This window comes from Dysidea avara, chromosome 11, assembly GCF_963678975.1.
Source record: "Dysidea avara chromosome 11, odDysAvar1.4, whole genome shotgun sequence".
NCBI classification, from domain to species: domain Eukaryota; kingdom Metazoa; phylum Porifera; class Demospongiae; order Dictyoceratida; family Dysideidae; genus Dysidea; species Dysidea avara.
Genome location: NC_089282.1, coordinates 6,059,505 through 6,085,297, shown reverse-complemented (window position 1 = coordinate 6,085,297; position 25,793 = coordinate 6,059,505). Strand labels below are relative to the sequence as shown.

Here is a 25,793-nt window from a genome sequence, read left to right as displayed (position 1 = left end):
GATCACAGTAAAACAATAAGAAGTGTTATATCCCTACTGTGCTCAAGATACCATAATGGAAATGCACAGTAGGGATATAACATTTCTTATTGTTTTACTGTGATTTAATATCGTGCACTACTCCAGCTTGTTTCAGTACTTTTTATTGATGTGCTATGGTCCCTACTCTAGTTGAAAATTTTTCTGTGTACTTGTATAAATAATCATCACAGTTTGAGTGTTGTATGTCATTGGATAGTGGCCAGAAGCTGTACCAAACTGTTTAGGACTATGTGTTGTTAGCAGCAGCGCTTAACCACTGTATATGTCTGCTAAATGTAGTTAGTAAATTATGTTTTAATAATAAACACAGGGTATCATGATGATATATGATGTCACCAATAGCAGATCATTTAGCTACATAGAGAATTGGCTAAAAAGTAAAGATATCAAAGAGGTATGTAAGACCATTTAGCTACATAGATAATTGGCTAAAAAGTATTAAAGATATCAAATAGGTATGTACTACAGTTATGTATGTACACATAAGCACATTATATGTGTCTGCATCAAAATTGTGGCCAATAGAGGTATGCAATACACTTTTCATGTACATTACTGATCATGAAGTTGGCGTAATGTACATAAGTCACTGCAGGGTGATTATAAGGTCTCATATTTGAGTACATAGGCAATGAAGCCCTGTTAAAGTATATGTGTGTAGTTATGAATGTACCTTATCCAGATTGATGACATGTAATATCGTAATTTTGACAAAATGGCCATGATAGTGTGGGAACTCCATCGCACAGTAGCAAAATGTTTGCTGCTTCACAACATGGAGATGGAGATAAAAGCAATGCGAAATAGGCCCAGCTGGCAAAACCATTCTGATACAAAGTATCGTACATTTGTATGTAAGTATGCCTCACCTTATAATATTTAAACATAGCAAAATGCCTAATTAAAGACCTTCACACTATCATTGCCATTTTTATGTTGCGATATAAGGTTCATTAGTGTAATGATTAGCCTGCATGCTGTAAAAGATAATACTACTAGTTATATCACTTGATAGTTAACAGATTAGTACAGTGGAATCTCTCTTAAAGGACCCTCCCTGTAAAGGACACTGTACATTTAATCTCCTTATAAAAGGCAGTTTTTGAGGTCCCTACCAATACAATTTTACCTCTGAAAAAGGTCAACCTCCTTACAATAGTAAAAATTCATCACAATTACTTGGTCCCAAAGTGTCTGTTAAATATAGGTTGCACTGTATAACATGTTAACACTTGAATGAACTCCACATAATGAATGCACTCGGCTATCAAAGTATACTGTTGACTGTCCAAGTACGGTATTTCAAATAAAGCATTATACAGATAGTGACACAATCTTTTGATATGTTTTATTACTGAGCTATACATGTACTCTACATGTGTGCATACTATTTAATTGTCTGTTGTTTGCTGAGCTATTCAATACATAACTCATTTTATTTGTTTAAAAGAATGCTCCTGAAGATGTAGAGAAAATGATTCTTGGCAATAGATGTGACCAAGAAGTTTCTAGAGTTGTGAGTAAAGAACAAGGCGAAGAGTTGGCTAAGAAACATGATGCAAAATTTATGGAAGTCAGTGACAAAGCTAATATCAACATTGAAGAGGTATGCAACACACTGCTATATAGGGGCAGGCCTTAAATTAACGTGCGGTCAACAGACAAAATCCGCACAAATAGCACAATGTCTGCACATAATTAGTTTTGGGTGGACACACATGTCCTTGCAAAACCAATAGTGGTACCATAAAAGCTGATGTGTACATGTTTGTTTGCAGTGCTAACGATAACTGTCACTTGGTTGCTAGGAGATACTACATTTTCCCAACCCAAGGATTTACCAATGCCACCTCCCCTTTGTGTACTGTTATCACGGATTGCGCATCCGTTGTCATAATTTTTTTTTTGGATTCGACCAAATAGCCAATCAAATGTGAGGACTTCTATTCAAATTTCGTTCTCATTGGCCCAGTTTCACGTGACGCCATAGACATTGGTGACCACGGATGTGCAATCCGCAATATCACCAGCAGCTGTTATCCGGTGATATGTTGCAGCTATGTGGTTGTGTTTAACCTCAAAACTTTTAATGGAAACTCCCTATTCCGATTCCAGCAGTCTATACAAAGTGCTCCTCTAGCTCATGTCTGGACAATTTGACGCTATGTCTACATTTGTGAATATGTAAGGACATTTGTCCTTGGCACCTTAAAAATTAAATTAAGGCCTGAGGGGATTCCAACATTTTACAAGAAGCCACATAATAACCCATATATGCAAAAAGTGTTTCCCACTTAAAGAGACTGGGTGTCTAAAATTTTCCGCAAATGTTCAGAACCGCTTGTTACAGAATGTTTTAAGAATACTTGAAGGTTGGAGGTTTGTTACTAGTGTAATTAAAGACTACGTATTGATTAATCTTGACGGAAAGTTGATAAGAAAGTATGCTAAAATAGTCTTAATTCACGAAAAAATTTTAGTCATATGCCATGTTGTAGTTTTAAAACTACAGTCTGGTAGTTTTAAAACTACAGTCTGGAAGTATAGTTTCATTTACAAGTGTCATTAACTCTATCTACTTTCATACACTTCTTTACTTGAAGTGCTGTGGCTGCTGTTTATTTCAAAGCATTCTTAGTTTGCATAGCCTAAATGTCGATTGGCATGATGATAAAGCAAGCTGTCACACCCACTTTTAAACCATCTGTCACAGCAAAACGTTTAGCAGGGTGTTTATCTAAACATTCTGTACAGTCGTACAGTACGGTTGTACTGTCAGGTTTACTATGTACTTTTGTTAAAATTTTATGGGGATTGGCAAACCTATATATTTTTGGAAAGCTTAGAGCATGGAAAATCTGAAAATCAATGTTTACATTTGCACAGATTCCTGCAAGGTCAGTATTTTTAAATTTCAAAATGGCAGCCAATAAAGTAAGAAATTCAATTTTAATTTGACATAAAAGTTCATTACTGAACTCAACGAATTCTCTGGTGACATATCTCTATTCATTAGAGGTGATAGATAATCATGAAAAATTAGAAGTTTTTACAAACAGAATAGAAGAGCGTCCATTATGCTGCAATAACTCAAGAATAATTTTTAGCAAAAAGAATTGAGGAATGTTCCAGATTAATTGGATGAGATCTATGTATAACTGGTGCAAAGTATAAGTTTGGCTTTCACTGAAACAGTTCAAGCCTAAAAACAGCAGAAAAGATTGAGTTACTCTAATAGAGCAGTCACATACTCTAATAAAGCAGTCAACTGTGAGTCCATATTTCAAGCTCAAAAATGTATTCAGACTAACTCCAATCTCTTCCAACAAGTTTCTATAGCATTTTAAAAACTTTTATTCAACAGAATTTTACGCTGACTGACTGACTGACAGCCAAGCATAACTTGACATACGGGCTTGATTTTGCCAACCGCAGACATACAATACATGCATCATGGGCTTGTCTTTGCCCTCCTTTCTGTTCCAGTTCTCTTCGCAGACAATGCAAAGTGTCAATTCACGCTATAGCTTATCGCCGGTATTTTCCATAGTAATACGTTTGATAGTTGAGACACTTCTCACGTTGTTCTTTGTTTGCAACGCTGTGTAATGGGAAAATCATAGCTGAAAAGGAATCATAATGGCCACTACCTCCCTTTTTGCTACATAATTGATAGTTGGGGCATGCGTCCAGACATATGGTTTGTCAGGTCCTTTTGATGCAGTTTATGCGCGGGTTCACCAGTGATTATGTTACAAAATCAGTCCTACATTTAATCCCTATACTTCAGTCTAATATAGTAGTGAAACAAGAGAGGTTTCCTATATGCTATAGTGGACATTAATCCCTAATTCAGTCATGGTTATAGACTTATAGGGATTAAATGTCCACTAGTATATCTGCAGATGTATAGGCAACCTATCTTCTTTCACTACTTTTTAGCAATTCCCTTGTTTCTTTACTTTTTTGATCCCTAATCCAACTTTAATTTTTTTTCTTCTACTTGTATGTTTAAATCTTCATCACTTGTACATCTGTACCACACAAACACAGTTCTGTGCAAGGTAAATCGTTGCAATAGCGCTAGCATTTTAGCATGGAGCAGTTACTTGTAAGCCTGTCATTAAAAACATCTTGGCTAGATATTTTATTACTTTGCCAAATGTCCTTTTTTATTTTTGTCATCTTCTGGATAAGAATCACTCCATCAACAATGGCAATGGATTATTGATTATTTAAAGATGTGTGATATGCAATCATTCTGTCACTGGAAAGCAAATTTTCATTGGATTAACAATTAGGTAACAGTGGATACTAATTTTCAAGATTGTGTGTCAATTTTAACTTGTCAGTGCATGTCTATCTGGTGCTTAAAATTGCTCTTGGTGATCATCATTGTTGCCAATTGTTTATGTAAAGGAAATTTTCCTTTTAGGGGAGAGCTGATTCCAATTACTGTACTTTTAAAATGAAAATTCTTTCGAAGTTCATCTAGTGCTATTAGCAAAAAAATGGGCTCAAAAGTTGACTACTTTTAAATGACTGCTCTATTAGAGTATTTAAATTTTCAGCTGTTTTTCAGGCTTGAACTGTTTCAGTAGAAGTCATGTTATACTTTGTACTAGTACTTTGCACCAGTTATACTCCAAACAATCCAGAGCATTTGTTAATTCTTATCACTATCCTGAATTATTGTAGTATAATAGGCGTTCTTCTATTCCTTTGTAAAACATTCAATTATTCATGATTAACTGTCTCACCTCTAATGAATAGAGGTGTAAAAATGTCACCAGAGAATTTGAGTTCATTTATTAAACTTTTATGTCAAATTAAACTTGATATATTAGAATTCTCTTATTTTATTAGCTGTCACTTTGAAATTAAAAAAAATGCTGACCTTGCAGGAATTTGTGCAAATGTAAACATTGATTTTCAGATTCCTCATGCTCTAAGTTTTCCAAAAATGTATCGGTTTGCTAATCCCCATAAACTGAGCGAAAGTGTATTTTTTGACATAGTGAACCTGACTATATTAGGGATCATTGAGATTTAGGCTTTTCTGGCCAAAAATACAGCTTCAGAATACCATTCTGGCGCCTTGGCAGTATTGGTTAGGTATAATTTAAGCCCAAAAGTACCTTCAGTGTGATCCTAAACACTTCCATAGGATTGTTATGAGAATTTTTATTCAATGGAATTTTCTACTGACTAACTGCCTGTCTGATACCTTCAGGCAAGTGTAACTTGATAACGGCTAAGGCTACGGGCTTGATTTTTTCACTGTTCGACATCGCTTCATCCGGAGACATGCCTTTTGACATACCGCAGTACGTACAACGCACACATCATGGACTTACCTTTGTCCTCCTTTGTGTCCCATTTATTTTTGCTGACAGCCCAAGGTGTCAGTTTGTAGTAGCGTGATGTATGGCTTCCCTACGTTTGTAAATGGAAACCATCCATATTTTCCGTGGTGACTGGATTGATTGCAGAGGCGCTTCTAATACTGTTCTTCATTCATAACGCTGCTGAAAATAGGTGAAAACGAAGCGTATTAACCACTTTACTTGTGAGGCAGTTGGGGTGCACGAATATTCCGTATTATTTGTGGTGACTGGATTGATTGCAGAGGTGCTTCTCCTAATGTTCTTTGTTTGTAGTGCTGTATATTGGGCTGAACATAACTGAAAGTGAAGCATAATGGACACACCACTTTCAAGTCAGTAATTAATAAGTGGGGCACGCTCCAGCTACTTTTTTCTGCCTCCTTAAATCAATGTACAGTACCATCAGAATGGAAAAAAGCACTAATTTTCCCAGTGTTCAAAAAAGGAAACAGAAAGGATTCATCAAATTATCAGCCAGTGTCTCTTACTAGTGTATGTAGTAAATTCATGGAACATATTATACCATATAGAGGGAAACCTTGGCGGGAGTAAACTTTGGCAAATAGCAAGCTAAATTGCATTTGGCGAAATAAACTTTGGCGAATATGAGCTCATTCTATAGCTATATAGATGCTATTCTCAAACGCTACGAGTAATTGGTGGGTTAAACTTTGGCGAATTTGTAGCAAATTGCCAAATTCGCCAAAGTTTTCCCCCGCCAACGTTTCCCTCTATACGGTATACAGCAATATCATGTCACACATAAAATCAAGTAATATCTTGTCAGACATGCAATTTGGATTTCAGAAATGGCGTTCTGCTGAGTTACAGTTATTGCAAACAATCCATAATCTAGCTTACAATTTAAATCAAAAAAGCCAAACAGACATGATTTTACTTGATTTCAGTAAAGCTTTCGACGAAGTATCGCACTGTCACTTGCTTCTAAAATTGAACTATTATGGAGTTAGAGGTAATATACTAAACTGGATCACATCTTTTCTGACTAGACGTACACAGAGTGTTGTGTGTGGTGGATGCACCTCCACCCCCTGCAATGTTTTAAGTGGTGTCCCACAAGGCTCTGTACTAGGACCTCTGTTATTTCTTATATATATAAATGATATTGTACAGGAATTAAGTTCTATTTGTCGCTTATATGGTGATGACTGCATACTATATAGGAGAATTGACAGTTTTACAGATGTTAGAGCCTTGCAAGACAATCTACAACTTTTGGAACTATGAGAGAAAAAGTGGAAAATGTCTTTCAACATCAATAAATGTATGGTTATATCAATAACTCTTAAACAAACCCCAATACATGCTAATTACGCCCTTTGTGGAAAACAACTTGCTATGGTCGAGTGTGCCAAATACCTGGGGGTATCAATTGACTCCAAGCTATCTTTTAACCAGCACGTGGACAGTGTGCGCAAAAAGGCAAACTCTGTATTAAGTTTTGTAAGAAGAAATTTCACAAATTGCTCACGTAAAATCAAAGAAGATCTGTATCTTACATACGTCAAATCCACTTTGGAATATGCAGCTACAGCTTGGGTACCTTATAGCAGACAGTCAATTAACAAACTGGAGTCTATACAAACACGAGCAGCTCGTTTTGTGATGCATGATTATTACCAAACTAGCAGTGTATCAAACATGTTATTACGTCTTAATTGGAATACCATGGAAACATACTTCAAACATCTAAGACTTCAAATGTTGCACAAAATTATTCATAATAGCGTGGATGTCTCACTACCTAGCTATATAACACGTAGAACAAGGCATACCAGGGGCAGTGACCTTAAATTTATACAACCAGACACAGCTATTGACGGATACAAGTACAGCTTCTTTCCTACATCAATTTGATTATGGAACAATTTACCTAGAGATACTATAAGTTGTAACAATTTAGATTCTTTTTAGGAACATTTAAATAACACTACATTGTAACTTAGCCTTAATTATTACACCTACTGTAACATACTCACTCATGTGAGTTCTACAATTACACGTATTACCTATAATAATAATAATAGTATATCTGCAGGTGTATAGGTGACCTCCCTTGTTTCCCAACTTTTTTTATCTATGATCCCTAATCAAACTTAAAATTACTAATTTTTCCTTATATTTTTGTCATTTCTGCACTCTTCTTCCTAGTAAAAAGCACGTGCATACATATATGTGCACATTTTAATCTGTATAATAGTTTCATATTGTTCTCGGTAATAGGGCAATACTGTTTTGTAGGCATTCTTAACTATGGCAGAAGATATCCTAGAAAAGGTTGAAAAGTCTGAAATCTCAATAAGTGATCATGTACTACTGTATTTGTATATGTGACTGAATTTTGGAAAACCGTCAATATACGCACAATAGTATTTAATACAGCTTAGGCCAATGAAACTTGATTACCAGTTTCTCGCTCAGATTTTTGAAAATTTGATGCGGGCGGGCGGTTATTATTCATTATTCATTATTTTTCCAAAAGCACAACACACATCCAAACATGAAGATTTCTGCCAAAAAACAGTGAGATCTACACTGATTACTCTTGCATTAAATAGCTAAGGTACGTTACTAATCTATAACAAGTGATTTTTCCATTAGAGTATAGCTGATTGCTCTATTAGAGTAAAAGTGACTGTTCTATTAGAGTATTTCGATCTGAAATACCAATAATGAAATTCCATGCGGGAGTATCAAAAGCATGCGGGCGATGATGCGAAACTGCTAATCAAGTTTCATTGGCCTTATACTTGCAAGCAATACAGCATTTAAAAACTATGGGTAAAAAATGCAAGCTCCAAAAAAAATTATGCAAGTTTGTATTGCCTCACTGGTGGGCAAATTAAGCCTTCAATGGATAAATCCTGGGCATCATCGTGTTCGCCTGTGCATAGGGAATACAAAAATCTTTGTTTCATCTCCATACACGAAAGGATTCCAACGTTACAGACGTTTGTTTACATTGCGGTGACGAAAGAGTTTACCGATGATCGTTTTTCAGTGAATTTTCCTTCCTTCTCGAACACAGAGGCATGCCTGGGAAAAATATTATACCTTGGTGGATGCACAAATTCATGGCGAACACAATGAGCCAAGATTAAATTCCTTACGTCGTTGTATCAGTAAGTTATGATGGTTTATGTAAACACATGTAGATTCTTTTCTCGATAGCTTCTGTACATATCAATTTATTCGCTCGTCCGGCTGTCTAGTGCTGTATTTCCAACGCTGCTTAACTTAGGAAGCTGAAATTTAGCTAGTCCATTCCTCTGTCCCTGTAGAAAACAAAGAACAAATAAAATGATTTTGAAAATTGTGCGGATATTGAAGGTTTTCTAAAATTAGACTTCACCAAATGTCCATACCGTATAGTTTTAACTTTTTTTGCAGTGGTTTTTTTAACTTTGATGGAGTGATTGAAATAAATAATGACATTAAGCATTTGACCAGCCTTAGTAACACTATTGTCCTTTCATGTTAGCCTACATGTACATGTATATCTAAAAATACTACCTTGTCATCACCTCAACACCTTCCTCAGTCAAGTATAAGCTGTATTGATTGCAAGTACAAAAACAGTTGGAAAAAAAAACAATGTTGAAACAGGTAAGCAGGTGCCCAGTGAGAGAATAATGGTAGCTATTGCATATATGTGCAGTAAGGAACACATACATGTAACAGAAAAAAGGTGTAACCGAAAGGTTGTTGAAGCAAAATAAAGTTCAGTGTAACCAAAAAAGTTGTTGAAGCAACAAAAAAAAGTTGGAAGCAAAAAGGTTGGAAGCAAAAAAAAGTTGGAAGCAAAAAGGTTGGAAGCAAATAAAAGTTGGAAGCAAAAAGGTTGGAAGCAAAAAAAAGTTGTAACCAAAAAGGTCAGGTGAAAAAATGGTATTGCCTTCACCAGGATTCGATCTGGGGACTGAACACTTGCAAGTTCGATGCTCTACTGCTTAGACCAAATGTGATCTGTGGTTTCCTTCAGCATATAAGTTGTTTCATTCAGCATATAAGTTGTTTCCTTCAGCATATAAGTTGTTTCCTTCAGCATATAAGTTGTTTATAAAGGCCAGCTTAAGTTGAATGGAAAGCTGTAGTTTACAGGAAGAATTCCAATAAGATTTAGGTTACACCCTTGCATTCAATGCGCTGTAAATGACAAACAACAGCAGTTGGAAACTTCATTTAAAAACAATACAATTCTAAGATGATGAGCGCTTTGTTTGATGCTAAAACCACACTGACTCATGCAGTGTTTGGTAAGATATTTGTTGGATGCCATGGAATGCATGACAGACAGACAGACGGACGGCTTTTCAGCTTTATATATATATTATGTTGATACAATAACATTGTGTAATGATGTGTATGCCCGGAGATGGATGCCATACTTGGTTGACTGATGGCCACTATGTATGGAAGGATAAAGGTAAGACAATAGCACACGTATTGTATTGCTATCAATATGCCATCTTGAGTGAATTCGAAGCGTTTCTGTGAAAGAAGTAGCGGCATAGCAGTACCCACTTTTCTGCTATGCTTGACAAAACAATCAGTTAGGCAGGCGGGTGGGTGGGCAGGTGGGCAGTAGAAAATTCTCTTGAATAATATTCTGTAGCAACTTGATGAAAATATTTAAGGTTGATCTGAAGGCACTTTTGGGTTTGGTTTTACCCTGTCATGTTGTTGTGAGGGGAAATCAATGCAGGTTTTTTATCATGGGCCACACCCAATCTTTGTCATCCCTACTATACAGTACTATCGTACTGTACAATAGTATTAGGCTGGTTTCCATATAGCCACGAACTGCCTGCATTATTGCCTGAGTCAGAGTGTCTATGGTAGCCTGCGACTTGCTGTGGTTGGCCTGCGACTGTGGCTGAGATGGATTAACAATTCAGTACACATCGGTATTTTGCTGTATTTTATAAGTTTAGCAAACCTTGGAAACGACCCTGGCAGCAAAACAACATGGCACATTACAGGTGTTTTAGTAACACTCTATAAAGCGTGGCATACTCATAGGCACCATGCTTGGCTTCTTCGTGTTGAAAATTGCTAGTGTCTGCCTACAGTGTTTGTTTCCATTAACAAATCATCCTGCCTGTGATGCCAGAAGAGCTGGGAAGGTTGAACCTCTCCCAACCTTTACGGTGGCTGTGGCACAGTTGTTGTGATACCAACGAGGTATGTTTCCATATTGTTTACAGTGCCCCCATCAGGACCCCGACGATAATTGCAGGCAATGCGCAGGCAGTTTGTGGCTCTATGGAAAACAGTACATTAGACGTCAAATACTTATCACCGTGTGCTATAAAAATTGGTTTTAAAATCTAAAAGTGCTTTCAATGCTGTGATAGAGAACACCTATCTATAATAGCCATGTCATGTAGGTCCCAAAAGGTAAATAGATAACTAAAAGTGTAACCATCTCTTGTATTTTCTCACAGGTCACCTTATTAGTGAAACTTCACTGATATTAAGTAATTGTATAATTACGTACCTATAGTAGTTGTCTTAATTGCTCTACAAATAGTAGTTAAGAATGCCTGTAATGTTTTGTTATTCTCATTTCAGGAGAAACCTATCCCTGAAAGTGGATTATTTGGTGGCATTAAAGGCTTCTTTGGTAGAAGTGGACCAGCAACCAGTGACGACAGACAAGCTCCTCCACAAACAGTCCTTTCACAGGTAATATATCACAATTAGACATAATTTATAAAAGCATATCATTACAAAATTACACAGAGAACTTAAACCATATCATCTTAACGGAATAGAAGTGTGATGGAGGATTCATAATGGAAAACCAAGCATGAAAGGAATACAAATGCGATACTTTAATAGAGTAGTCACACTGCTACTAGATAAATTTTAAAATTGAAAATTTCAAAAGGGGAATGGGATCGCTGCTTTGAAACAAGAAGGGGTTGCTGGGGTGGTAATGCAAACCACAAATCCCTATTTTCACTCAACTCAAAACAAGGAATGGAGCATGCTACTAAATTTCCAAATAGGGTTTTGTGGTTTACATTGCGACCCCAACGATCCTTTCTTGTTTCATGGGTTTTTTTCAGCAATCCCTATTCCTCTTTGAAATTTTCAATCTAGTTTGTGTACTTTTTATTAATCCAGTAATGTATTTTTTTTATATCTTGGATAACCCGCCCATGTACAATGACCACGGAGCAAACTGCAACAAAGTCTTTAGCATACGTAGATTAAGCTTCCTGGTCTATACTGAGATTTTATTAGCAACAAGCAGTGCACAGCAGCAAACCCATGTAATCTTTTATGGCTTTGCATGCATAATGGTATTTTGACTTGTAATATTTTAAAAGGGGTTTACTCAGTGAAACACTGGTTTTCAGTGAACCGCTAGCCCTGATTGCAACCAACATACACATCATTTATAAATACAAAAAAACACAGAACAAAAGCGACAAATACAAAAATACATTAGCTGCATAGTTAAGTCATAATATTTTTTAAATGACGACAAGTTGGCTTCCTCAGTCACAGCTGTCAGCAAAGAATTCCATAAACTAGCTCCTCTAAAAACTCTACTTGTTAGAACAAATAATTAATTTATGTAACAGTACTTAGTGACATGCCCTGTAATATCCTTTAAGTAAGAAACACTTTATGAAACGTTCATAAACCTATTAGAAACTTAGAATGAAGTAGCAACACAAATTTAGAATGCACTCTTTCAAGAATAATTAGCATAGTACAGTGGTAAGAAAAAAGTGACAAGAGAAACGGCCCAGTTTGGGCTGTTTCATTTGCAAACAAAATCAAAAATGGCTCAAATACAAAACATGCACAATGATCCATAAATCACTTTTTGTCCCAGGATTCTCCTTGTAAACTTCACTATGCCTGTGAAGTATCATCCCCCAAAGCACCTAAGGTACATCCAAGAAACTACAAGTGTGAAATCGCTGTACTGTATAGTAGGGATCATGGAGGTTAGGTTTCCTTGCCCTTCACTATCAATCAAAAACAGCCTCACTTTTCCTTCAAAACGGCTTGGCAGTATTTATTAAGCACCACTTATTATCACACTTTAGTAACCCATCCATATGTTTTATAATTGTGATGTGCTTATCATTGTAGAAGCTCACTCCTGCTGATTCATGCTCACCTGATACATCCTCTAAGTTACAAACAAAATCAGCTCCTGAATATAATAAACAACTCACAGCTCAACAACTGGAAAATAAACTGGAAAACACAGATGGTGCATATCAAGCTCTTAGTGAGAAATTCCAGGAGCTTAGTAACACTTATCAAGATCTTCAAGCCAACTACCTAGAACTTAATGTAAAGTATCAGGCACTTGATTCAAAATGTCGTGAGCTTGAAAATGAGCGCAATGAATTTGCTGCACAATGTCAGAAACATGCTGATAAGTCGACATACTTAGAAAATGATGTTATTCCTCAGCTCCTAGAGAGATTGGAAACTTTAGAAATGTCAATGAGTGCTGTAGAAAGACTGTGGGTGATCTCCCGTGGTGATGTACATCTTAGCAGTAAAATACTGGGAACTGGGGGATGGGGTGTAGTGCAAGAAGCAACTTATAAAGGTCAAAAAGTTGCTGCAAAAACCATCCATGAAGATATCGTCAGTGATCACAATCAAGATCTGTTTCTGAAAGAGATCAAGATGATGGCAAAATGTTATCACAAAAACCTGGTAGAGTTTATTGGTGCAGTTCCTGATAAGCCAACCATCATTGTTATAGAATTGATGCATTCTACCCTGAGAAGTGCTTTAAGGAAAGGAACCATTTCACCCCATCAAATATAGCCAGCTTGTCTTGATGTTGCCCAGGGATTACGCTACTTACACAACATGAGGCCAAAGCCAATCATCTATCGTGATGTCAGTGCTGCCAATGTGTTGCTTAAAACTACTGAAGAAGGAGGATGGATATCTAAACTGTCTGATTTTGGCTCTGCCCAGTTTGCTCATCTAGCCCAAACACCAGGCCCAGGTGCTGCAGTGTATGCTGCTCCAGAAGTCACTGGTCCACCTCGTCAGCAAACAGTGAAGATTGATGTTTACAGTTATGGAGTGCTACTAGTGGAGGTATTGACCAAGAATATACCCACTGGAAATATTATAGCTCAGTTGCAATCTCTTGAAGCACAATGGCCCCAGTATGTGGCCATTAGTAGAAGACGTGTTAACAGGGATCCCAATCAGAGGCCAACTATGACAACAGTACTTGTTGATCTGGACAAAATCATAGTGTAATTTTCTAGTTTTAATTTTCATTTTTTTTGCTCTGTAAGCATATACGTATGAAACAGTTTTGAACTTGAAAATAGTTATACGAATTAACTTAATGTGGCAGTCAAGAGCAGTCAAAAGCTGAGCTACCCTATACAAAATTTATATTATGTATGTATATCTGTATTTCAATACTACTTCATGGTAACAACGCCAACACAATTTAGTTACCATGCATGTACATAATGAGCTATACTGCTAGCCAGTATTTATCGTCATATAAGCCAAACCACATATATGAGGCAAGTCGAAGATAGTTAAAGTAAAATCTGCTTAGTAATGCTCACATTAATCTTCATAACTCGGTTATTGTAATTGCTGTGTCAATCATAACACTTCTGCAAGATCTCCTATTTCATAAGCACATGCAGTAGCAGAGCCATCCTGTCTGGCTGTCTGATATACGTAGTTATCACCTAGTGTGGTACTTTGACACTTCCATACACTTGGATTTAAGTGCAATTATCCTGTGAAACTGTTTTGTATGCAGGTAGGCTTGAGTCCATTATGTCAAGACAACAGTTTCTGGCATAGCATAGGAATGCAAAAGCAATCAGCATAATGCTAGCATTTCAGGCAGAATAAAATTAAATTCTGTCAGGTACAAACTTATCAAAATACATAACACCTAAAATTAGCTTTAGTAATCATATTTGCAGAACATACCCAAGCCTACTACTGAAAGACGAAAATCTAAACTAAAAGTGCAGCTTTGCACCAAGATACTTGACTCCTCTACTACCATGCATGTGCCACCAATTATATACAGCATGCAATTTTCAATGCTTTGAAATATGAATTTAATAAGCAATGCCCATACTAATCATTAACTGTGCAGCCAATATTAAAGATAGCTAGCCTACATAGTCTATTGATCATGACACAAATGATGGCCATCAGTTAATGAAATATTATTCTGTCAGCTCATATATAGATATACCAAGAGTTCATAATAAATATTATGAACTTTTGCTCATACTTAGCACCATTAGCCCAGTGACTTTGATTCAGCTTATAGTTATAAAAGAATTATGGTAAGAAAATTATAATAATGTGCATATAATTATATTATATACATAGAAAGTTTCAGCATTCATATGCAAAATGCCTGCAATTAACATGTAGCTTGTTTACGTTCAGCTATCACTTATGTAATGTCAGACACAGAACAATTTCTTCCAGAAAGCTTGTGTTTTACATATACCCATATGTGCTGCAGTTTGTCAATGGCCAAATTTATTATCAAGCACATAATGAAACTCAGGAGGAAGGCAGCTATTACCAGACTTGTTAGCTGCTTTTTCTTTACAATGTGAAATTGATACATTTTCAACTATCCTTCAGTATTGGTTAGTGATATTGCATTAATTTACTCTAATAGAGCAGTCATAACAGTCAAGTAAATGTGCAGTATTAATGTGCTGTATCTCAATGGCGGATCCAAGATGAGGCATTTGGGGCAAATGCCCCCCCCCCCCTCACCTTGTGGAGGAGCCAGCCATACTTCTGATTAAAATAGCTACTAAACTTTATGTCAGGCCACGAAACTCAAGAAAATATGTACATTTTACAAATTCACCTGAAACCAAACCGAACCAAAGTCAAACTAGCTGTGGAATTGTCACCCAGCACCTTTCGTGTGTTAAGTGCCTCTAAAATAATTATCGTGTTGCTGTTGTTTAAGACATTCAGAGCCTTTTAAACAGATTTTTAAGACTTCACAACCATCTGAAAAGGCCAAAATGGCAAAAATCAACAGTGAGACACTACTAAGAAGTGATTATTTGCTGCTTCAGAAATGTAGCACTGAACTAGAGAATCTGGTTCTCCCCAACCACTTACAACTCAACCTGTTTGTGCCCCTCCCCTTGCCAGCTCCTGGATCTGCCCCTGTATCTGACTATGTAATATTAGAAACCTCTAAATGTAAATAAGGTACATACTGTCCAGAAGCCAAAACTAGGCTACCTGCATGCATGCTGCCATAAATGTATATATTCTTATAGCTAGCTTGTTTTTGGTTAGCTTAAAATGCATGGTAGGATTGGTAGCTAATAGACTGCTTGAGGTGTAAAATAAATAGAATGATAATGCAATTTTCATGAAAGAATAAGATGGCTATTGTACATGTTTGTAGTGGTGTACACAGACTATGTGTGAGCGTGAGTATTCAGAGTAGCTATATACTTTTTTCACTCTTCCACATTGTAAATCAATCCAGCACATGATAAGAGTGAAAAGCAACTCAAAACACTAATCTACATGCAGTTACTGTCCTTTAAAGTGTGTAGCTCCCACTGGCCCTAGTGGTATACCTTCATGCAATTTCAGTCCAGACACCCAATAATGATTTCCAATATAGAAGGTATCAAGTCCCAGGGGCAGATACAGGGTTTGGCAAGGGAGGGTGCACCAGGGTAGCTTTTAGGTTGTAGAGCAGGGATCTGGGAGTTGTGGCGCCCATATAGATGCTAAAGCTATTTCATATGTTTCAGAACTAAACATCTTGATGTATAGAGTGGTTTTATGCACAAAATAATTTCAAAATCATACTACTTTCTAACAGGACTACATTAATCAAGAGTTGTATTAGGGATAAGTGACAGTCACTAGTAGTTCAGCTACTGTATAGGTATAGCTGTAATTATTTTGGACCAAAAAATGACATACACAAGACCATGTATGTTTGCAAAATAGTCTTAGCAGGCTAAGTGTGCCCATGCATGGGATATGGTGCTGCAGATGCTGGTTTTCATACTTATCAACTACAGCATGGAAGATTCTTGCTAGTGTTATATATGGTGACTGTTCTATTAGAGCATTTTACTTTTACTGACTTCTCTATTCGAGTATATTGATTTTGGAGTGCCCCTTGGATTTGCCACTGACTTCACAACCACTAAATTAGCTAACTATTAGAATACGATGTCGGTTTCAGACTGCTCTTCCACTTTAAGAGCAAGGATAAGTCTTGAGATGCGCTGTTTATGAGGTCGGGCCATATGGTTGTCAATTGACAAGTCACTGTGTGTGTTGTCTGTTTGTGGAACTTTGTTTGGTATTAATTAATGCAATTACTTGTGGTTTACCCTTCATCTGCCATGATGAATTGTGAGATCTCAATAACATGCAGGGCTGCAGGAAGTGTGTCAAGATGTCAATTTTGAGCTACGTACGTACAGTACATTGAGCATGTCAGCCGTGCTGCCTAGTGTCTGCTCAGTACAAACAACATATAAAATGTAATTTCCTGGATGTGTGTGTTGTGCTATTTCATTCAGCTCCCTTATGTTTTCTGCTGTGCTGGAGCAGAAACCTGCAGTCTACCTAAGCACTCTTCACCATTAATTTTGGATTGATTACTATAACTATATGACTAGTAGGGACTTGAATAGTGTACCCACTCACTTCATTACAATATAACAAGCGTATTGAAGCTCTCCAGTAACCTGTGCAGGAAACAAGGTTATACTTATAGCATCATGATAGCATTCACAGAATAGAAAGCAGAATAACAATTTTAAAATGCTGTTGCTATTGTTCCAGCAATCACATGAATAAAAATAAAACTTAGACAAAAAGGGTCCTAAAATGGAAAATAAAACACATAATAAAATCGGAAATCAAACCCACGACCTCCAGTGCTTGAGCCCAGGGTCCTAGCCATTGTGCTACGTATGTGGCTCTCAGCTAACCAACTCCCTTAGTTTCTACCTTATATGTCTCCAAGTGGACTAACTTCTATATAATATCGAAGACAAAGGTGAAGAAGAAACCAAAGCTGAACCCAACAGCCTAACGCTAATACTACTTTTCGTGTCCCCTAAAGTTGAATGCTCGGGGCAACCTACTAGATGCGTCCCCTAAAGTTGAATGCTCGGGGCAACCTACTAGCTATTATACTGCTGTAATGGTGCTGCTTGTCTTTTTCACTTCTGAGGTCAGCAATTAGATGTCTGAGGGGTTCTAGATCCTCAAAGGGGTCCTTTGGCCACTCTTTAGGATCAGTACCAATTGACTTCATTCAAGTGGAGTCAAGACTCCCATCAATTATGCAGTAACTCTTATTGCCCTTTTTTCTTTGTACTTTTAATTTGTTGTTCTTGTTATTTTATTGGATGTAAGTCGATTTGTACTAGACGCATACCCTAAAGCAGAGCTCTCAACTGGTGGAAATCACTTTGAGTGAGAACATAAGTGAAAATGAATGAGATTGGTATGAAAATGAGTGAGATTATGTAGAGCACAGGAGACTCACCTGCAGTATGTGGATCACATTCCTAAATGTGAGGGATATTGCCTCTAGGGGGTCTAGGACATGGGAAAATTTGGAACCTGAGACATTCTCAGATGCAATTTTAATCAAAATTCTGCAAATTATTATGCAAACTTTCTGAAAACCAGTTGAAGACCAAAAAAAAAAAAAAAAAAGGTCACAACCGAGATACTAATGCGTGAGTTTAGAGGTGCTGTGAGTGAGAGAGTGAGATTTTGCTTCACTGCGTGAGAGTTGAGAGCTCTGCCTAAAGTCGAATACTCGGGGCATAGTGTGTTTGATGGTTAGAGAAATGTAGTACAATAGCCCTGACAAATATTTCAGGCTGCCGGAACAACAGCAACTTCGTAAAATAAAAAAATAAAAATAAAATAAAAAGTTATTTTACTGTAGCTATTATGCACTAACGGATATGTCAAAACCACAATCGGAAATTCATTTTCTACCGATGCAGCTGTTGATTTGTATCGTATATGCATCACTATGGAGAACCAGGTGAACAAGGAATCCATGAATATTTTGAGTCTCCCAGTGGAATTGCTGGTTTACATTACATCGTTTTTACCTACGGTACGTGATGTAGTGAAATTGCGATACGTTTCACGAAGACTACGAGTTGTGACTGAAACACCATCGCTATGGAGTGAGTTTGTATGGCCACTTTATGACCGTCGAGAAGAACGTTCTGTGATGAATGTGCTGAAGGCCTGTGGAGTGTACATTAAACGTTTAATCTTACCTAATCACGTGCCACCGTCAAGAATTGCCCTTATGCTGTCCCATTGCAAAAACGTTACACAACTCTGCCTACCGTCTGAAACTATTGTGGACCCAAAGAAACTTGAGAAAAGCTTACAACACATGCAGAATTTAAGGAAGTTAGAAGTTCAGTTTTTAAGTGATGTGGCTATTGAACCTATATTTCAGATTGGTGTTGGGTTGAAGGAACTCACAGTGCATGTACAAGAGAGGCTGACATATAAGCAATATTCATGGTTAAAGGAATGGATAAAGAATGGTTGTGTTCCAACACATCTGACATTTGTTGTTTTAGATTTTTATCCCTTTTCTTTTGAAAAATCATCTTTCCTGCAATTCTTGCTACAAAAACGTACAATACCAGTACACCACAAACCTTATTTCAAGTTGCATTTCAATTTTAAAGTGCCATTGAACCTTTTTCCTACTTTGCCAGACTTTCAGTTAGAGTTTGGTAAACAGGGTGCTTCGCCATTTGTCAAGGCTAGTAATTTTGGAATATTGGGACTAGATTGGGACCTTTTAATATTAACTGACTGCAGTTGCAATGGCAAGACACTTTCTAAAGCAAAGATAGCATCTGCTGATTGTGACGTGTTCAAATCAATTCGTGATAATATGGTAAACCAAAATATCATTACCCTAAAATTTGTGATTGAGTTCGACTTTGCACATTCTGGGTCACTTCATTCTGGACACTTGGAGCAACTATCTATTGCATGTCCAAATCTTCAACGTCTCAACTTAGCAGGTAATGAAGAGTGCTTAAGTAGTCTACAAGGTCTTCAAATGATTGCTCAGAACTGTGCTAGTTTGTGTGGATTAAATTTGAGTTATATATCAGTAAAGAAAGTGGAGGATCAAGTTGTACTATGGGAAATACTAAGTGATATGACAATAACTCATCTGGCAATTGAGGTTTGCATATTCCAACCACTAATAGGGAATGGAGAATACCTTGTTAGCTTGTTTGAGAAGTGCTCTAGTTTGCACGGACTGCAGTTAGATGCAATTTACCGTTCTAGTTCGTGTGAAGAATGTATTGATTATGGAGGTCAGTGGTTGTTGTTGTCCTATTTCCCAGTTTTGAAGTACTGCAAAGTACAAACTGATGACGATGAAAATGATGTCCAAGAAATTCTCGACAGTTGTGAGCAGCTGTTTTGTTTATCATGTAAATCATATGCTCAACTTTCACTGTCTTCTGCTTCCCATTCTAATTTACAGCAATTGTGCCTTGGGTCATACAGAACCAATCTTCCCAACATCTTCATGGAGACAATATCAGCTCATGGTGGTTTAGTACATGTCATCTTCCATGTGAATTCAGTAACTGTTGAAGGAATTACCAGTCTAGTTGTGAATTCCCCTAGACTATTGACAATGATTATCCTTACAAGCCAGTTTGTTTGTAATGATCATGGTTCTAAGGTCAACTCAAAAGACATTATATCCAGTTTGAGGAAGAGGTTTCCTGGTAGAAAATTGTTCACTGCAGGTGATTGCAGAGTGGTCCAAAAATATCGAGGTTATCTCTCAAGTTTGGAAGAAGACTTTTTGTATGGCACAGACCTTGGTCCGTTGTGGTGATAGAATATTGGCTATAAATGCACGACATATGCAGTATATTTGTAACACTTCATTTTCAAGCATTTTTTGTATAGTTCTTTGTAATAAACTATACACCATGCAGTTCTAGTAGTGTGGTTAGTATGATGAATATAATTATTATACATGGAAGTGAAACATGATATACATCATCTATCTATGCATACCACCAAGCACCCCCTTCAAAATTTTACTATGTGCTAGTGCTAGCTAGCATCTTAAGCATACATGCATGAGCAATGAAAAGATGGGAAAAGCAAGAACTAAGTTCTTGAGGTCAAACTTATGTTAGGGGCAAAAGCAAAATACGACTAGAACGTACAACTACTCTAATAGAACATCCATATTAAACTCTTCTAAAGTATAAGAAACAAATGCAAAGACCAGTGTGTGAACTGAAATTGAACCTCTTCTTCTTCACCTGCTGTGCATATGCATTTGTATATATTATCACCATAATACCTAACATCCTGACATACCAATATAGCTTTAAAGTTATGTACCATGAATCACTAGTATTTTAAAAATTGTTAATTTAAAAGTGAAGTAGGGATTTACGCAAAAAAGTAGTGAAACAAGAGATGAATGATGGTGTTACAGCATAGCTCATCGTTGGATGAAGAAGAAGATAAGCAGCCTGATTGAAGATAAAAGAAAAGACAAGGCGCAGAGGACCTACACTCATGGTGGTTTCTTTGTAACTGAACTTTCTACAAGGTGACTTCTTCTAACTGATCTTTCTACAGGGTGATTTGTTTGTAGCTGAACTCTCCACAAGGTAACTTCTAGCTGATCTCTCTACAGGGAGATTTGTTTGTAGCTGAACTCTCTACAGGTGATTTGTTTGAAGCTGAACTCTCTACTTGGTGGTTTCTTTGTAGCTGAACTATGTACAAGGTAATTTCTTCTAGCTGACCTCTCTACAGGGTGATTTGTTTGTAACTGAATTCTGTACAGGTGATTTGTTTGCAACTGAGCTCTAAACAGAATGGTTTCTTTGTAGCTGAACTCTCTACAAGGTAACTTTTCTAGCTGATGTCTCTACAAGGTGACTAGTTTGTAGCTGAACTCTCTACATGGTGGTTTCTTTGTAACTGAACTTTCTACAAGGTGACTTCTTCTAGCTGATCTTTCTACAGGGTGATTTGTTTGTAGCTGAACTCTCTACAAGGTAACTTCTTCTAGCTGATCTCTCTACAGGGAGATTTGTTTGTAGCTGAACTCTCTACAGGTGATTTGTTTGAAGCTGAACTCTCTAAATGATGGTTTCTTTGTAGCTGAACTCTCTACAAGTTAACTTCTTCTAGCTGATCTCTCTACAGGGTGATTTGTTTGTAGCTGAATTCTGTATAGGTGATTTGTTTGCAGCTGAGCTCTTTAAATAATGGTTTCTTTGTAGCTGAACTATCTACAAGATAACTTCTTCTAGCTGATCTCTCTACATGGTGATTTGTTTGTAGCTGAATTCTGTATAGGTGATTTGTTTGCAGCTGAGCTCTTTAAATAATGGTTTCTTTGTAGCTGAACTCTCTCAAGGTAACTTCTTCTAGCTGATGTCTTTACAGGGTCACTAGTTTGTAGCTGAATTCTCTACATGGTGGTTTCTTTGTAACTTAACTCTCTACAAGGTAACTTTTTCTAGCTCATCTTTCTACAGGGTGATTTATTTGTATCTGAATTCTGTATAGGTGATTTGTTTGCAGTTGAGCTCTTTAAAGAATGGTTTCTTTGTAGCTGAACTCTCTACAAGGTAACTTCTTCTAGCTGACGTCTCTACAAGGTGACTAGTTTGTAGCTGAGCTCTCTACATGGTGGTTTCTTTGTAACTGAACTCTCTACAAGGTGACCTCTTCTAGCTGATATTTCTACAGGGTGATTTGTTTGAAGCTGAACTCTCTACAAGGTAACTTCTTCTAGCTGATCTCTCTACAGGGAGATTTGTTTGTAGCTGAACTCTCTACATGATGGTTTCTTTGTAGCTGAACTCTCTACAAGGTAACTTCTTCTAGCTAATCTCTCTACAGGGAGATTTGTTTGTAGCTGAACTCTCTACATGATGGTTTCTTTGTAGCTGAACTCTCTGCAAGGTAACTTCTTCTATTGATCTCTCCACAGGGCGATTTGTTTGTAGCTGAACTCTCTACATGGTGGTTTCTTTGTAGCTGAACTATACAAGGTGATTTTTTCTAGATGAACTATCTCTTTCCATAGTTGCATGAACTCCCTACAAGGTAACTTCTTCTAGCTGATCTCTCTACAGGGTGACTTGTGTGTAGCTGATCTCTATACAGGTTTCTTATTTCTAGCTGATCTCTTGAATTCTCTTCAGGGTGACTGCTCTATTAGGATGACTACTCTATTAGAGTATCTCGATCTCGCACTTGCTGCACCAAGTTGGATTTCGTGTTATAACTCCGTGGCTTTAAGTCTGATTCTTCTACACCATTGATGAGCCTTTCTAAGATTATTACTCCATCTGTATAACGATTTTCAAAGCATTACCCCAAGCGGTTTATCTGGTAGGCGTGGCAAGCAGTCGTTTTTTTATTAGCTAATCTCGATTGCGTAATTGTTACACACTGTTGGTTTTTTCGTTGTATCTTCCTGTTTTTTAACTCGATTTCTTTCAAACCACAAAAGGTTTGAGGTTCAATAGTTAACCTATTCACCCACCGATTTTCAGCTTCTTCCCATACGCGGTTTACCCTGTAGGCGTGACAACATATTGATGTTATTTTTCGTGAATAATCGCTCAAAACTCTTTGCCTGTTTATCGTATTCCAGCCAAAGTTGGTACCGAGATGCGCCCTTATATCCCCCTTCTGTGTGCCAAATTGCAAGGCAATCAGATATGGCGTTCGAGTTTTATAGCAGTTTTTGTAAGCGTGCGACAAGAAAAAGAAAAATAAGAAGAAAAAAAAAACAACGAAGAAACTGAGCCAATTTTTGAAGTCGCATTTCTCGGGAACGCGCGAAGCGATTTCGCTCAAATTTGGAATGTAGAGTGCTGCAGTTGGGGGGCATGTCCACAGGAGAAATAGTCTTGTTTCATCAAGGAAGCACAGAGCTACGGAGGTGCGAAAATTGAGTTTTCTTTCTTCCTGTCAATATACTCACGGGTGTTACGCGCCGGCTTCTTGGGCCGCACGACACACTACCGTGTGTCTTGATTTTTGAGAAAAAAGGCAGCCAAATACTTGTCAATTAGAGTTAAAGGTATTAATTAAGAAAACAGCAAGTCTAAATGTAGCTGAACATCAGTCAGTGCAAAATTCTCCAATCTTTAATGTGTGTTAATTATACTAAGTGGCATTTACATTCTTTCTTGGCCACACCACATATCAGATCTTTTAGTTGCAGCTATTACAGCTACTTGTAGTTTCTTGCATTTGACACACCCTTTTTACAGCGAAGATGTTTTTGCATGTGTATACCATAAGTCCATAACCTTATTAATAGGGTTCACCATGCATGTCATCACTGATTGGGTTAGACATAGTTAATGCACATGCAGCATGGAGGGCTAGTTAATTTGTCACATATTACAATACCATGTCCATGAAATTTATTGAATTGACCAAATGAAGTACCGGCCTTTACCTCTTAAGGATTTTTTCACAATTGTAGCATAGCTACCAGTGGAAATTCTAGACATGACCTACAGTGGGGGCCAAGTAGGGAACAGCACGACTATTGTTGTATATATATGGCTGTAATATAAAGTAGAATTTTAGGGGGGGGGGGGGGGGGGGGTCTGCATGGGGATTGCACCCCAGAAGCTGCAGGATTTTTGCAATTTGAAGGCTTGAAAACAGCCTGGAAAATGCTAAAAATAACAATGCCAATTTATACTGCAACTTTTCCCCAAGATTTAAAAAAGTTATTTTTCAGCAGGGGGGACCATGCATGGCCCCCCCTTAGAATCGCCTATGATAGCTACATCTCACACCATCCACATTGAATGAGTCAAGCAACTTGGTCTATTTAGGCAGATTTGAATCTGTTGACAATACCTAGCTGTGGGCTAATAGCTATAGAATCAAGACACACGCGGTAGTGTGTCGTGCGGCCCAAGAAGCCGGTGCGCAACACCCGTGAGTGTATTGACAGGAAGAACAAAAACACATTTTTTGCACCTTCATAGCTATGTGTTTCCTTGATGAAACAAGACGATTTTTGCTGTGGACACGCCCTCCAACTTCAGCACTCCGCATTCCAAATTTGAGCGAAATCGCTTTAAGCGTTCCCGAGATATTTGACTTCAATGAACCCTATTAATAAGGTTATGGACCTATTAATAGGGTGCAGCTAAACCTATTAATAGGGTTCATAACCTTATTAATAGGGTTCATTAGGTTTAACTTCTAGCTAGAGATCGGGGAGGATGGGAGTGCCATTAGGGCCGGAATAAAATATATATATATATATATATATATATATATCAAGACACACGGTAGTGTGTCGTGCGGCCCAAGAAGCCGGCGCGCGTAACACCCGTGAGTATATTGACAGGAAGAAAGAAAACGCAATTTTCGCACCTCCGTAGCTCTGTGCTTCCTTGATGAAACAAGACGATTTTTGCTGTGGACATGCCCTCCAACTGCAGCACTCCACATTCCAAATTTGAGCGAAATCGCTTCGCGCGTTCCAAGATATGCGACTTCAAAAATTGGCTCAGTTTCTTCGGTTTTTCTTCTTCTTCTTCTTCTTCTTCTTCTTCTTCTTCTTCTTCTTCTTCTTCTTATTTTTCTTTTTCTTGTCGCACACTTACAAAAACTGCTATAAAACGCGAACACCATATCCGATTGCCTTGAAATTTGGCACACAGAAGGGGGATATAAAGGCGCATCTCGGTACCAACTTTGGCTGGAATACGATAAACAGGCAAAGAGTTATGAGCGATTATTCACGAAAAATAACACCATTATGTTGTCACGCCTATACAGGGTAAACCGCGTATGGGAAGAAGCTGAAAATCGGTGGGTGAATAGGTTAACTATTGAACCTCAAACCTTTTGTGGTTTGAAAGAAATCGAGCTAAAAACCAGGAAGATACAACGAAAAAACCAACAGTGTGTAACAATTACGCAATCGAGATTAGCTAATAAAAAACGACTGCTTGCCACGCCTACCAGATAAACCGCTTGGGGTAATGCTTTGAAAATCGTTGTACAGATGGAGTAATCATCTTAGAAAGGCTCATCAATGGTGTAGAAGAATCAGACTTAAAGCCACGGAGTTATAACACGAAATCCAACTTGGTGCAGCAAGTGCGAGATCGAGATACTCTAATAGAGCAGTCACCCTAATAGAGCAGTCACCCTGAAGAGAATTCAAGAGATCAGCTAGAAATAAGAAACCTGTATAGAGATCAGCTACACACAAGTCACCCTTTAGAGAGA

The 25,793-nt window shown here is 37.5% G+C and overlaps 2 protein-coding genes across 3 annotated transcripts in view; both read left to right on the top strand.

The window, feature by feature from the left end:
- Nucleotides 1-13,438, top strand: part of LOC136238457 (uncharacterized) — a 33,446-nt gene extending 20,008 nt beyond the window's left edge. For both annotated transcript variants that reach the window (XM_066028931.1, XM_066028930.1), the window contains 4 exons: nucleotides 353-436; nucleotides 1,493-1,648; nucleotides 11,025-11,138; nucleotides 12,567-13,438. In XM_066028931.1, the coding sequence (XP_065885003.1) occupies nucleotides 353-436; nucleotides 1,493-1,648; nucleotides 11,025-11,138; nucleotides 12,567-13,262 (1,050 nt within the window). In that variant the 3' untranslated portion in view covers nucleotides 13,263-13,438. The remainder of the gene's footprint in view (nucleotides 1-352; nucleotides 437-1,492; nucleotides 1,649-11,024; nucleotides 11,139-12,566) is intronic.
- LOC136239342 (uncharacterized) lies at nucleotides 13,308-13,712 on the top strand. The gene has a single exon (XM_066030074.1). The coding sequence runs from the start codon at nucleotides 13,308-13,310 to the stop codon at nucleotides 13,710-13,712; it is 405 nt and encodes a 134-aa protein (XP_065886146.1).
- Nucleotides 13,713-25,793: the final 12,081 nt, after the last annotated feature.

Bases quoted from the DNA above. Each gene is read 5' to 3' on its own strand.
- LOC136239342 (XM_066030074.1), top strand. From the start codon at position 13,308: ATGAGGCCAAAGCCAATCATCTATCGTGATGTCAGTGCTGCCAATGTG.